At 43.7% G+C, this 14,127-nt stretch overlaps 1 protein-coding gene across 4 annotated transcripts in view; it reads right to left on the reverse strand.

Annotated features, from left to right (window-relative positions):
• Positions 1-11,409, reverse strand: part of bcl2l1 (BCL2 like 1) — a 31,210-nt gene extending 19,801 nt beyond the window's left edge. The window contains exons 1-2 of one of the 4 annotated variants that reach the window (XM_052059574.1): positions 11,269-11,409; positions 5,528-6,238 (exon numbers count right to left, since the gene is read on the reverse strand). In XM_052059574.1, coding sequence (XP_051915534.1) covers positions 5,528-6,061 — 534 coding nt within the window. In that variant the 5' untranslated portion in view covers positions 6,062-6,238; positions 11,269-11,409. Of the gene's footprint in view, positions 1-5,527; positions 6,239-9,596; positions 9,765-10,462; positions 10,642-11,268 lie in introns of those variants that run through there. The other 3 variants (XM_052059571.1, XM_052059572.1, XM_052059573.1) reach the window with 3 other exon arrangements.
• Between the last annotated feature and the right edge of the window lie 2,718 nt (positions 11,410-14,127).

The raw sequence follows: 14,127 nt of genomic DNA on the forward strand, positions 1-14,127 counted from the left end.
CTCAAATTCACACTTTTTATTTGATGAGAAATTTGCTGGTGAATATTAGTAGGCTAACGAACTGATTTCAAAAGCAGAACCAAGTGGCCGACATTAAATTACTTGCCTTTTGTAAAGATTGTCAGGAAGGGGGGGTAAAAATGGGCAAATGGGCTCACAGGAATGGGGGCTCTTCCCCCCCATCGGTTAAGAGGAACCCAGCGGGGCTGCTTCGCTGCCTGCCTCCCGAGTCCCACAAGGAGGGAACAGAGGGAAAACAAGACCCTGGTTGAAACTACCACTCTAATTTTTCTTTTTTTTTAAATTTCCACCAAACACAACGTATTACGAGTGTAACCAGTTAGCACTCAGGGAGTTCTGGAACATTTGGCCGTTATGCGTTTTGGCAAATAAATGCCAATTGTCAGTTTTGTGTTTCACTATATTTGATTGAGGCGGCAGGTGCGATGTGAATCAACTTATTCCAACCATGGTATTATTACATGAAATAAACGTAATAAGCATTCTCTGCACGCATCAGTTTGGTACAGCAACAGTGCAACCTCGTACTACTTTGATGAAATCCCGAATCAGATTTTAGCTTGGCAATACATGGCGAGGAAAAGGTTTCTCCAGGAAAATAAATGTGCCCTTTACTCTGCTATGGTAACCAGTGCAGACGCACTGCTTGCTCTGTCAAATGTTTTAAACATACCCGGCCGGATATGCCCTAGGATGAGCAGCGGGAAGCGTATTACAGCGTTTTCCTTCCAGTTGTTTAAGCAGGTCATTTTGACAATGTCATATTGAAATGGGCCTCTCCTTGACGAAATTATTTTTTCCATTATTATTGTGAGCTGGGACCAAAGTGGGAAGAAAATGCTTGTTATCAGTCTGATTTTAAAAAGTGAGACAAATATTTTAGCAATGATGTGAATGAAGCCGGTTGCATATTTTGGACATTTGAGCAGCCCGTTAATGGATTATGTGCCATTTTGGGGATATGGGCGAAGAGAAATTCGACTTCAAGGAATCGCATACATCCTGCAAAAAAACATCCAAATTTACTATACGGTCCAACCATGCACTTACATGAGAACAAATACAGCAGGGAAAACCTGTCTTACTCAAATCTTGACTTGTTGACATCAAGCATAACATTTTAAGATGCCTAAAAGTGGATGTCTAGACTTTTTAGATGACTGGAATGTCGCTCATTATCTGTCAACGGGTTCCCCACTTCGATCTCGCCATCATTTTATAATTGCGTGCCAAAATTCTTTAAGTGACTGAGAAACGGGAGTGCTGCCGACTACACAAATATTTCATCAGCTAGCATTGAGGAGGGCACACCTGCCTCACGGCGATGATCCAACATCTGCTGGCGGCATAACCCTGCAAGGTGCCGCCTGGGGGAAAGGAAGGCAGGATGCAAGAGCGATGAAAATAAAAAAAATAATAAAAAGGGCAGCGCATGAAAATGTGTCTCGCGTGGGTTTTGCAATTGGACACTTTCGGGGAATCTAGGGGATTTAACTTTGAGCAGCCGACACCGCAAAAAAGAAGAAGTGAGACAGGCTGGTTGTTGAGAAGACAAAAATATCAACAATGTGACGATGGGACAAGACTCTCGCGGTAGACAGACTCAAATTTCCATCTACGCTGTCTGAGACCGTCCTGTGCTCATGAATTACCAACACGGAACACGGGTCACACCCGTATGCGGTGCGTGCAGTGCAATAAAAAAAAAAAAAGCCACGCAAGGAGGAGTGCCGTGTGGTGTGGGTACGGCGGAAGTGGCGCCATGCACTCCAGGCCGTGCTGTCCATCGTCAGCAGAAGTGAAAGCAGAGACGCTGAGCCATTCAAGTTTTTAGATGCCATTCATGCGCTTCTCCCAGTACAGGTTACGCTGACACGCAAACGGGCTGATGCTAGTTCCCACTTGATGACATGCACACGACAGGGATAAGTGTGACGGGGTGTTTGTGTAACGTCACCTTCTTAAAATTATGTGCAAGTCATACTTTTGACAAAAATGCTTGATACATCGGCTAAAATCGGCTACCTCCTTAGTTAAACAACATTCATTTCCACCCCTGAAATGAAATCATCTGCACGTGTTTGTAAGTCAAATCAGTGAGGTGGGCGCACGTGACAGGAGGAACAAAAAAAGTCGGAGTGCACATCTGGCTGACTAACTCAAAATGCAGTCAAAAGTCGGGTAGGTGGAGATATTTTACTCATCTCCTCCAAGTATGTTTCACAAACGTGTAGCTTTTTTTGCAATCATTTTCATTCTTGTTACTTTTTTTTTTACACATGTATAGTGACAAATTATAGTTATAATTTATTGAAAGGCCAGTTTTCAAAGACTCAAATAAATTTGCCTTTCCTCAAAATTCAGAGATACAAAGATCCCAGGTTAGTCCCAAGACTCGTGGAGATAAAATAAAATACATTAAACGAATAAGGGTCATGCATCACTGTGTGCAAAGATGCAACCGATCAAAGGCGAGGATGTTGAGTCATGAAAACGCAAGGCTTGAATTTTACATATGTACAGGGCCATTTTGTAATTGATGTAAATAAAGGCTAGAGGGTTCAACGTGAAGGGATGATAGTTTTTGGATAGTTCAATAAATATCAAGTTTTTAAAATCAATCAATAATCATTTAACTCATTCATTCCCAAAGACGTATTTAGATGTCGACGCCAGCCATTTTCAGACCCTTTTCAGGTACAGTCAATATAAAATGAGGAGCTGGGATTAAATGTGTGGCATCTGAAAAGATGAAAATACGTCTTTGGGAGTGAATGAGTTACTCGTGATGTATATCAATAAAAAATAATCAGTATTTCGCCATCATCGTGCAAACCTCGCGTCTGTCGGTGCAAACAAGACAAAAGCTGTGGCCTGCCCTGTTCAGATTTCGTTCTAGGTGCGCAGCACAGCCGCTGGGATGGCAGTTGCCATAGCACCGGCCTCTGACCTGCCGCTATACAGAACACCAGAGTGGACATAAACAACAGTCCCTCCCCTTGGCTTGCGTTCGCCTTCATACCAACAAATGGCTGGCACAAAAGAAAGCTGACCTTAACGGTCCTGCAGAGCACGCGCGCGCGCGCACACACCACGGGTCAGACTGTACTGGGACGGCCTGGGTCCAGCCAACCCGTTGTGAGAAAAACGTAGCTTTCATGTGCAAGCAGCTGCCATGAACACGCGCTCACTAGAGAGGAGAGGCCAGGGCAAGGGAGGAGAGAACACAGTGCGCGAAAAAATAAAAACCATGGCCAGGAACTAAACGAGTGGCCGCAGTAAAACAAAGGACTATCTGTGATAGCCTGGAATCTTCCCCACCCAGTGATGAGACAACTCAAGTCCGCAGGCTGGAGGGCAGCTCCAAAGCCCGATGTTGCCCATTAACCATCGAGTTCATCGAGCGTTTAACTTGTGGATCAATTAGCCAACAGCTGAGCCAGCTGCTGACCACAAAACTAGCAATTTGACCATCGTTTGTGTGCCTGTGTCAAAAGCATTCTATCTCAAGTCTCCCGTGCATATCTCATGACATCCCACACCTTCACGTCACGTCTCAAGTGCGCAGCAAAAGTCTTGATGAATTCTTTATCAATAACAAACAACTCCTTCAGTAGCGAAAGAATCCAAACGCTTGGGGGTGGGGGGACATTCCACAGCGAATTTAAAAAGTCAGGCCATGGTATTGAAAAGCATCACATCACACGTGTTGAGAAAGAAGTTAGAAACTTGAGCATGTAACTGAACGCACATTTTACGCCCCCCCACCCCATTTTTTTCAACTCAACGGCACCCATTTTGCTTGGTGAAGATCTCCGTGCCATTTGTGATTTTCCACCGGCAACTGCTCGGTGATACGACGTACTCTTTCGCAACTAATTTTCGAGAACCACTTAAGTTTGCGAAGCAAACCATTGTTAGTCATGCAAAGTTGCCTCATTTAATATCGAAATACAATATGGATAGTGATGTTTTTTTAAGAGATGTCCCGATGAGGTTTTGTGAACATGATTCGAACTTGAGCCTTCAGAGATGAAATTATTTAAATCAGAGATGAAAGTGGACTTTTCTGTAAAAATATATATATATGTACACGCACAGACACACACACACACACACACACACATACACACACACACACACACAGCTGGCCATTCACGCATGAATTAGTTTACACAAAACGCTATTCAAATACTCGACATTCAATGATTAATCGTACTTTTGTGTGCACACGTGTACCCTTTGTGGCTTACGTTCTCGCAAAAATTTCAAAATCTCCAAGATATGGCAAGGCCATGAGAATGCGAGGCAAGGGTATAACTGTTGCGGCGACGCCACTCAAGCTAAGCGAGCCTCAGCAGTCAATAGTCCGCTGCTCTCTGCTGTGCGTGCTTCAGCGCGAACATGTACGCAAGCGCGTCTTTCGATTTCAACCAATCAGCGCTGATGCAACGACGTCACACACGACAACAGCGAAGCTAAGCTAAGTTAGCCTAGACGACACTAAAAGTCGGACAGACACGTTTTTCTACCCATCTGTGCGTTTCCCTGTCCAAATATATTTTTTACAACAACTGTCTTGTCCACAGTGTCTTTTATTTGTTCCACTGAGGTTTAGCAAATGTGTTTATAGAGAGACGAAAATCTCGTTACCGTTACTAGTGTTAGTGTCTCAACATCGTCGTAAAAGCAAAACAACGAACTCAAACGCGTCTTGTTTTCAACGAATATCCGGATTAATTCTAGGCAAACTTTCCTCAATTCTCCGGAGAGATTTTCATAAAAATTTGAAAAACCCTGATTTCCGGGAAAATCCGGAGGACTTCCGTCTCTGTTAAATGTATAATGACAATACTATGCAGCTGCAAGTGTAGGACTCCGCTCACCGACGAGCAACCTTATTTATCGTTTGTCCCACTAGTCAGACTTCTACTTGAAACCAAGTCATTCCAATGAGTCATATCTGCTAACCCGTCCCTCTTTGAATTCGTGCAATGTCGCTCGGGCAGTGAGCCGTTTTGTCACACTTTCCCCTCCTCCTGGCAGGGTGGCTTTGCAGACTTTGCTCAATTAAATGATCAGCCACAATAACCGATTGATCGATCGGATCTGGAGAACTGTAGTGTTTTTAGTGCACAGCATGGTTTTTCCAGATTCGATTTTAACAGGGTAAAAAAACTCACACGCAGTAACTTGAGCTGATTACATCAGAACCAAACCCAAGTCGGTTTTGTGCTGTAAAAATAAAACTGAATGAAGTCTGGCTTACACAAAAGTATACAGTTCACAAGTGACTCCTTTTGCATTCCCATTGTGAAAAGCTGCGTTTCTGGCCAGCTATACAAATGGTTAAGTGTAAGACATCTTGGTGGAGTTCTTTGGCACGTCAATTGGTCATGCTGCTTTGTTATAGCGCTTTTCACATAACCGACACGCCTATGCCGTTACGATGCTAAACGGCAATCATAGCACTTTGGTGACTGATGTGCATGCGTTTTAGACTCACCCATCCTCCTTGGCTCTCTATCCAGGGCTGAAGGTGGTTGTCCAGGTACACGGTCATCCACTCGATGATCCTGTCAACCAGGGGGATCATCTCCTTCTCCATGCATTCGACGCACAGCGCGCCGCCGAACGCGAAGAGCCCCACGATACGGCCCCAGTTGACGTCGTCCTGGAACACCTCATCCACGACGTTCTCAAAGCTTTGGTAGGCAGTGGCCGGCGTAATGTGCAGCTGTTTGTCCAGGTCGCTGAAGGCGTGGGAGTAGCGCAACTCAAACTCATTGGCCGAGTCCCGCAGGGCCTCCTTCACCGCGTCCAGGCTCGTCGCTTCTCGTAGCGGCGACGCCGGGGGACTTGTGCCGTTGGTAGTCCCGTTGGCAGGCATCTGGACCCGCTGCTCCTCCTCGCCTGAGGCTTCCTCCCTCCCATCAGTCCTGTTCAATGTCTGTCTGAGTCCTATGTGGTTGAGCGGGTAGTTTTTCTGGGCAAGTTTGTACTTAATGTAAAACAAAACCAGTTCTCGATTTTGAGACATATTGAAAACAATCTTGGAAAAAGCGCTTCTTCTCTTCGCTCAGAGTCTCTTCGAGTGAACACTCACTCACGCAACACCTCCCTTTCTTCAGACCAACATGGCCAGCAGAGGTCCAGCGGACACTTGAGGGGGTGGGACCCAAAAAAACAACACAAGGCTGACAAACCAGTTCAGACCCTGTAGAGACACAAAACGAACAGCTCAAAGTCTGGACAGCTTATACTGCGAGTGTATGTGCGCATGTGTGAAGATGTAGTCCCACCTCTCATATTAGATTTAGACAGGTGGGGTGAAAGGTCAATCCCTCTAATTGGGATGGTACATATGGAGCAGATGGTAGTTCAATTAATGAGACGCTCGCGTGCGTGCGTTTGTGTGAGAAAGACAGACAAAGAGAGAAGGATGAGGAAGACAAAGGGAGCGGTAGGCTGGTGAAGGTGAGGTTTAGGTGACCGAGTCTTGACGCTCTGTCAACCGCTCACGTGAACTCCAACCTTTCGCTTTTCACTTGGGTCTCACTTTGCAGATAAGCGGCCAAAATTAAATTGAAAGGCACAAAGCGCAGGCTCCAATGTTGTTATCAATGTTGGCAGCTGCTGGTGGCTTATTAGGTCTGAATCATAACATTAATATGAAGCGCCAGCTATCGTCAGCGTCTCATCTGTCGGCTGGCGCAGTCTCAAAACCAAAATGGCACTTGGCAGACATCAGATGAGCATCACGCCTTCATTTCATATATCTGGTGGGATGGTGTCATAATTGCCATGTGTATTATCATAACACGACTGGGTAAATAAGACTTGGATTGCAGTCCTGTGAGTAACGCAGGTTAGTTAATTAAAGGTAAGGTGGGATTCTACAACAAAGAGGGGGTGGGGCTCCCGCATTTTGTGCCGCTGCTGTCACAGTGGCTTGCGGGCACAAGGGAGGGAGGAACACCAGCAAACTCCCCGAAGACCTCCTGCTGGATATCATGCAAAAACTATGCCTTGCAATCAATCCTCACAATGAGACAGGTGGAGTAAACTAAGAGAGATCAACATCCAAAACATTGTGCAATGCCATCCCATAAAAGATGTATTCATTACGATGCCTTGACATAGTAATATATTCTGAGGTTGAAATGCATTAAGTTCAATGTTGCGGCTGCAGTTGTCATTCTATCATAATAAAAGCCTGTTCTAATGTTTTGGTTACCCGTCAGCTACATGGGAGAAGAAATGACACACACCGATTATGCACCTAAAAAAAAAACAACCAAAAACTCAATCTCTTTTAAGCTTTTGGGATTTCTGAGTCAATTGCAAAGAATATTGCCAAAGACAGGCTTGACCGTATCCATTGCAAAAGCAGGCATTAATCAACATGTTGGAAACTTGTGACCCGACCTGTACACTCCCACGCTGCAAGTATTTCTCAGATGTTGTCTTGCCTCACCTGCACAGCTCGACGGGACAAAAGTGTGTGAGCCCTGGAGGGAGGCGTTGCTTGGACAACAGACATACTGATCGGCCCAGCCATGCAGGTTGTCGGCTCATTTTCCATTCAAACCCCAGTCCATCCGTTCTGATGTTAACTTGTTTAACATGTAAATTTTTCAAACAAACTTGTTTAACGTGTAAAATTTAGAGACATTTGCAAAAGGAAGCACTTATTTTCACACCTGTAAAAAATAATTTCCAGGGAAGGTAATGCTGGGGGGTGGGGGGCATTCTGTTAATAAAATAAAAATGCATTAATGACAACTAACTGAAACTACATCTCAAGTTTATAAAGCTAACAAAAATTAATTTCAAGCATTTTTTTTAAATCCGCCAATACTACATGAGCTTTATGGGTTCCTTTAAAATTGATTTCAGTTGTGTTGTACGTCTGTACAGAAGCAGGTTGGGTATTGCGGTTTGATTTACTTCAGGGCTCCCCAAACTTTTTCCTGCGAGGGCCACATAACATTTCCCTTCTCTGATGGGGGGCCGGTGTCAGTTTGTAACATCAACGATCGTAGGGGAGCATAAAATGTTTTTGTTTCCCAGAAAGCCACACATAACCAAATAACCCATTGCAGGTTCTTTACAGAAAAAAGTCAGGAAACAAATAACACTATTAATGAAATAAATAACCAAATAACCCTCTGAGTTCTTCACAGAAAAAAACAGGAAATAAATAATAACTAAACAACTCTCTTTATAGCCCCTTGAAATCCACAAAAACAGAGTTCTGCCATCTACGAGAACGCCACCTATCTTGTCTTGTTTTTGTGTGCTACCGTCTTGTTCACGTGTTCTACTAATTGATCTGAGACAACTAAAACACTGAAACATTCTATGGTGTGTAAATAACTTTGTGACCTTGATTTCAACCCTATTTGCGTCATGAGTCATTTTGCCCTGAAGAGCACCTTTGTACAGCTTCCATGGAAATGTGAATAAAAACAACATTTCAAATTTTCTGCAGTTGGGGACAATCTAGGAAAAGTCATAAAATTTGAAGTTAAAATATCATTTGGGGGGGGGGGGGGCGTTTTTAACACAGTGACCTGAGGACAACGGGAGGGTTAGAGCGCCGGGTCATATGTGCCCAGTTTGGGTACCCCTGATTTACTTAATTACACAGTATTAACCTTTTTTTAACAATATATTGCACTGTAATGCATTGGCAATGTAACAAACTGTTAATAAAGACTAAACTACAAGGAAACGTTTTAATTTAAAATAAATTAAAGAAAACACTAACAAACTTGCTCTGAAGCCAGAAATTGTCAAAACAAAACGAAATAAAAACTACGATGAAAACTCCAAAACTATTAGAACTCTCTTCAGAGTACGAGAGATGAACGCAAAACGTTTTGGCTGATGTCGCTGTCACTTACGACAAATGTGAAATTACAATTTTGTCGGGGCACTGGACATGATCGGCTCTCAAAGCGGCGCAGTTACGCAACAATAAAAAATACATCCATATATACGCGTTAATTAAAAATTGCTCGGTGTTTTTATGAAAGGCCATATTCAGATACAGTTTTGCTTCGCGCCACGGAAACTAAGGACGACGTCCGTGCAAAGAAGCAAGCGGTTAAAGTACCAAAAATAAAAAGTAGGAGACTGCAGTTCGATTATTCTTTGGTCGTCAATATCATGTGTGTTGGTACGTAAATTGCACGAGGGAAAAAAGCGAGCCCGCGGCAGGTTGAGGGGACTACGCAGTGTTTACAGTGGCCACATGTTCCCAAGCTCCGCGTACCACGTGGCTGGGCTAGCCACGTCCCACACGTAAACACCAGGGCACCGCGCGTGCTAACTTGTGCCCCACAAATGTGGCACATGGACGACACATTTTGCTCCCGAGGTATTACAAATGCAGTCTTTAGCTCGCTTAGTCCTGCGTTAACAGCTAGCTGGCCTGCTCTTTGTTACGTCACAGAGTTGCCAACCAGGTCCTCATCAGCATCCATTTGATTGGCATCCAAAAAGCTGAATTAAGTCGCAACAACACACGTGTGAGCACAAGTGTGGGGGAAGGAAAAATGGCGTCTTACCAGCACGTTTGTTACAAAGGCGAAGACTTGGTCCCTGCTCGTCCGTCTGCCAAACTATGTTGAGTGTTTGGGGAAAGAGCAACGCTTAATGGAACTGTCCACTTTGTATGGAGGGGGCGCGCATGTACGTTACAAGCGATCAACCTGCTCACCCTCCCCATCCACAGACACGCCCACATGGCTGCTATTACGCAACATGACACTTTCAGGAGCCTATGGAGAGTCTCCCAATTATCATGAAATTCAAGGCAGACGCAGCTGAAATCGTTTTTGTTAGTTGTTCGACGTCGTCAAATATATCATGCCTGTCTAATTTTAAAAACGAGATCCCTTTAGACTAATTTAATCTGCCGCTGGTTGTGGTATTCACGTAATTTTAAAAAATATAAATAAAAAGGCAGTGCTGTTTGAAAGTGAAAAAGACCGGAAGACGGCTGGAATTTCCTATTTGGGTAAACGGGTTTAATGGGGTCTTGAAAGCAGCGTTAGCTGAGCGAGAACACGACGTACTGTATTAAAATAAAAGCACAGGAGGAGATACCGCCCAAAAGCGAGTCCAAGCCATTTGTACTTCACACATTTTAACGAATAATGGTCACATTACGGCGCCAGCTCTAAATGAGCTCCGTGAACACTGCCGTCACTGTGTCCAAATGCTCATTCGTTGATCTCCATTCTCGTTAAATAAAGCCAACAGAAATGAGTTTAATTCGGAAGAAAACCCAAGCCGTAGACAAAATAATTTTGTCATAGACTTCAATTTCGATTGACCTCCGTCCTCAGCTAACTAGAGGAACCGTAGGCTCGATCTGACGTTTGTTTTAACCACAACCGCCGAACAAACGTTGTGTCGATTTTATACGAACCAGGAAGCTCTTACTTGTACGGCGGTTTCCACAGAACCATGCCTGGTCGCCTGGGCTTGCAGAAGACACGGGAAAGGAACAATCCAGTCATTGCTAGCCCGTCGAGCTCGCCTACAAGGCTACTGGCTAGTTGTGGATGCAGGTTCCGCGTACCAAGACCCTTCACGCAGGCCCAGCACGCCCCCAGGTGGCCACTTCCGCTTTGGTACCCATTCTATCAGTACAGGAGGAAATTTTGAGGTGGACATTGTTGTCGCACCAAAGCCGTCCCCAATCATTTTCTACTTGATTTAAAAATGCAGAACATGTGAAAATGGCAACAATCCGTTTTTTAAAATATTAACATATCTGCCAAGAGAATGGTAGCCAAGCAAACTGCATATGTGCACAAATACTGGGGGTTACAAGTTCCTAAATAGTCAACTGTAGTCTAAAATCAATTCAAGACCACATTCTGCACATAATAAATTACCTTCTGTTAAATATAAGACACGCCCTCTCCCTGTCCATTTTTAAAACTCATCTGAAGGCATCTTTATTCCTTGGCTTTCGTCGCAACATTGAGTAACACCGTTCTATTTTTTTCCTGCCGTCTACTGTATGTGTTAACATCGTTAATCTGTGTTTTTATTCACCATATTCAGTTTCGTTTGTTGTTTTGTTAACGTTACATGTTGAGACCGCAGCAGCCGTTTCAAAAAGCTAAAGGAATACACAACCACCACACGCAGACACAAAATTGCGAACCTTCTCCGAATAAAGTCAATCACACGTTCGCGAAACATCTAAGTTTAGTTGCTACTTACGGGTACTAGCTCATCCGCTTCCAACCCAGGTGAACTGCCGAGTGAATGTGATGCGGACAGCGGGATGAGACTTTCCAATGTATCGATTATTGTGCTGTGGCGTCATCGTAGAAATCTTTGATCGCTTTGACGCGTAACATTGATGTCATTGCCTGACCGTTGATGTCACGCTCTTTTATTGGACGTTAGCAAAGGCAGACGTTGTTTGTTTGTTATTGTGTGCTCTTTTTTTGCCATCCAAAGCGACTACTTGTTTGAAATACGTTTTAACATATATACAGTGTTTGCAAATATTCACGTTTAAAATTCGTGATGCACTATAACCTTTAACCAAAGGTTAACCTCATTTGACCTTTTCTGATTTTTTTTAAATTACACGTTTCACTTTTCAGTGAAACAAAGGGAGCATTGAGGACTATGATCCGTTTGTCTTTTTGTAACTTCACCAGTCTCTTTGTTGCAACATGCTGATGAGAACATCCTTTGTACTGTTGATCAAGCATTGGGTATTGTCGTGTCTCCTAACATCAGGCTGCATTTAGAATGCCGTTTCCAAATGCACCGGGAAACGTATTTGTTAAATGAAAGATCAAGCAATTGTTGCAGATTTTTGCAGATGGACTTAAACGAACAGGTGGAAGTGTATTTAAAAGTTGAGAGCGCTAATATCTTTGAATATCATCTTTGAAGTCAAGATGGCGCCCGAGTAGGCAGCCGTCAGCAAGTGCTCTCATGAGCCTTGCTTTTTTTTGTTGTTCTTGTGTTTCTTTTGTCACTTTGTGTTTGTTGTTACGTCATGTGGACATGATGTGGACCTTTTTCAGCATTTTTTGGCCACGACATTCATCAAAGAGGAGACTCTGTGCTTGGTGGTTGCGCCTTCTCGGCAGCATGGGTATACCAGCACTGTTTTTGACTGGAGGAATGTCGGCGCCATTTGACTGTCGTTGCTGGACAGTCCCGGGGCGCTTGTGTCTTGCGCCTGTAATGGGCAGCATTTTTCACAGCCCCGCTTTGTTCAGCGGAGAGATCGGTGCTGTTGAACGGTCTGCGGCTGGATGGATGGAGGTCTTGAGGAGCCGACGATGAGAAGAAAGGAGCGTTGGCGCGGAGTGCCGATGCGGATTTGGAGCTGGGAGTCGCGGCTTGGAGTTTGAAGCGGATTATGTGGGACAGGAGAAGTGAACTAATCTCTTTTCGTCAATGGACGCTACAGCTTCGTGTTTGCTTTCAAAACTTTGCTTGTAGCAGACGTGTGCAGATTTTTCAGCATGATGTCTCTGATGCACTGGTGAAAGGACACTTTGATCCTCTCCTCTTTCATCTATAACTGCTTCAGACAACAAAGTGTATGCAGAAAAGTGGTGAAGATTGCACGACTGTCTCTGTCCTATGTGTTGTCTTGTGTTATTTTTTGTTATTTTGACTTCAAAATGGCGCCGCGAGAGTGGCTGCCTTTCCAGCAGCTCCTATTTTTTTGTTGTTCTACCTCTTCCTTTCATAACTTTGCTGCTGTGAATCTGGAATTTCTCCATTGCGAGACTAATAAAGGTTTTCTTAATCTTAATCAAGCAGAGCCTGAAATGTATTTTCCGAGGTCCATACAGATTTTTGCGGGAAGATATTCAGATTACAGATAATCATCGGATTAATTTAAAAATATATCTCATGTATACATTTGGGGGTGGGGGGTTGCATTTAAGTAGTGTAGTTATAATTATTGCATCGCTCACCTAAGCATTGCTTGTAAAAAATATTTACTTTTGCTTTGAATGACAGGTCCATTGAATTACCTTATCAGCAATAATTTCAGGACAGAAGGTTATAGTATAGTTATAGTTCTGTCTAATAAGTAATGAGACCAGTGTTACTTGTGTACAACAAGTGTAAATGGTTTGAGTACATAAAGGTAAAACAAACAACAAATTTTCCTGTATATGCTATCAATGATTCAAATGGTTGGACACATGGTCATTGCCAACCCATCCATCCATCCATCCATCCATTTTCCAAATCACTTTATCCTCACAAGGGTCGCGGGGCGTGCTGGAGTCTATCCCAGCTGTCATTGGGCAGCTGGCGAGGGATACCCTGAAATGGTTGCCAGCCAATCGCAGGGCACACATATACAACCATTCACACTCACAGTCACACCTAGGAACAATTTAGAGTGTTCAATCAGCCCGTCATGCATGTTTTTGGAATATGGGAGGAAACCGGAGTAACCGGATGGAACCCACGCAGGCACTAGGAGAACATGCATACTCCACACAGGAAGGCCGGAGCTGGAATCGATGCACTGTGAAGTCAATGCGCTAACCACTAGCTCACCGGGCCGCCCCATTGCCAACCATCCACATAAAATCTCACGCCGGCCACCCCTACAAACGCCTTTAATACTTCACAAATGCAAACGACTTTGGTTCCATCATCTTTGCCAACTCTTTCTCATCAGTCTTTGAGCCAGGTGATGCAATAAATGAAACTATGTGGTGACTATGCAGTTTAATGAACAGAAATTACTTTGCTTGCACTTAAGTTTGTGGCTAGCCATTAAAAAATAAATAAAAACAAAAATATATCTTACTTATTTCCACTCGTCTAAAAACATGCAGCCTTTCAACATTGAGACGACTCAATGTTAAACGGCTCCTGCAAAATGATGGAAGAGGCGGAGTTTTACATCACGTCTTGGTTGAGTGTTCAAGTACAGGTAGTTAAAAGTAATGCAGGTACAGACCAACAACATTGGTTTGTGGAAAAATATTTACCTGACCATATTTGGACATACACGTTTTGTACCTGTCAGTGATGACAAGATATTTACAAACTTGAGGTGAACCGCTGTAACAAAGTGAT

The sequence above is a fragment of the Hippocampus zosterae genome, chromosome 2, assembly GCF_025434085.1.
Source record: "Hippocampus zosterae strain Florida chromosome 2, ASM2543408v3, whole genome shotgun sequence".
Taxonomy (NCBI): Eukaryota; Metazoa; Chordata; class Actinopteri; order Syngnathiformes; family Syngnathidae; genus Hippocampus; species Hippocampus zosterae.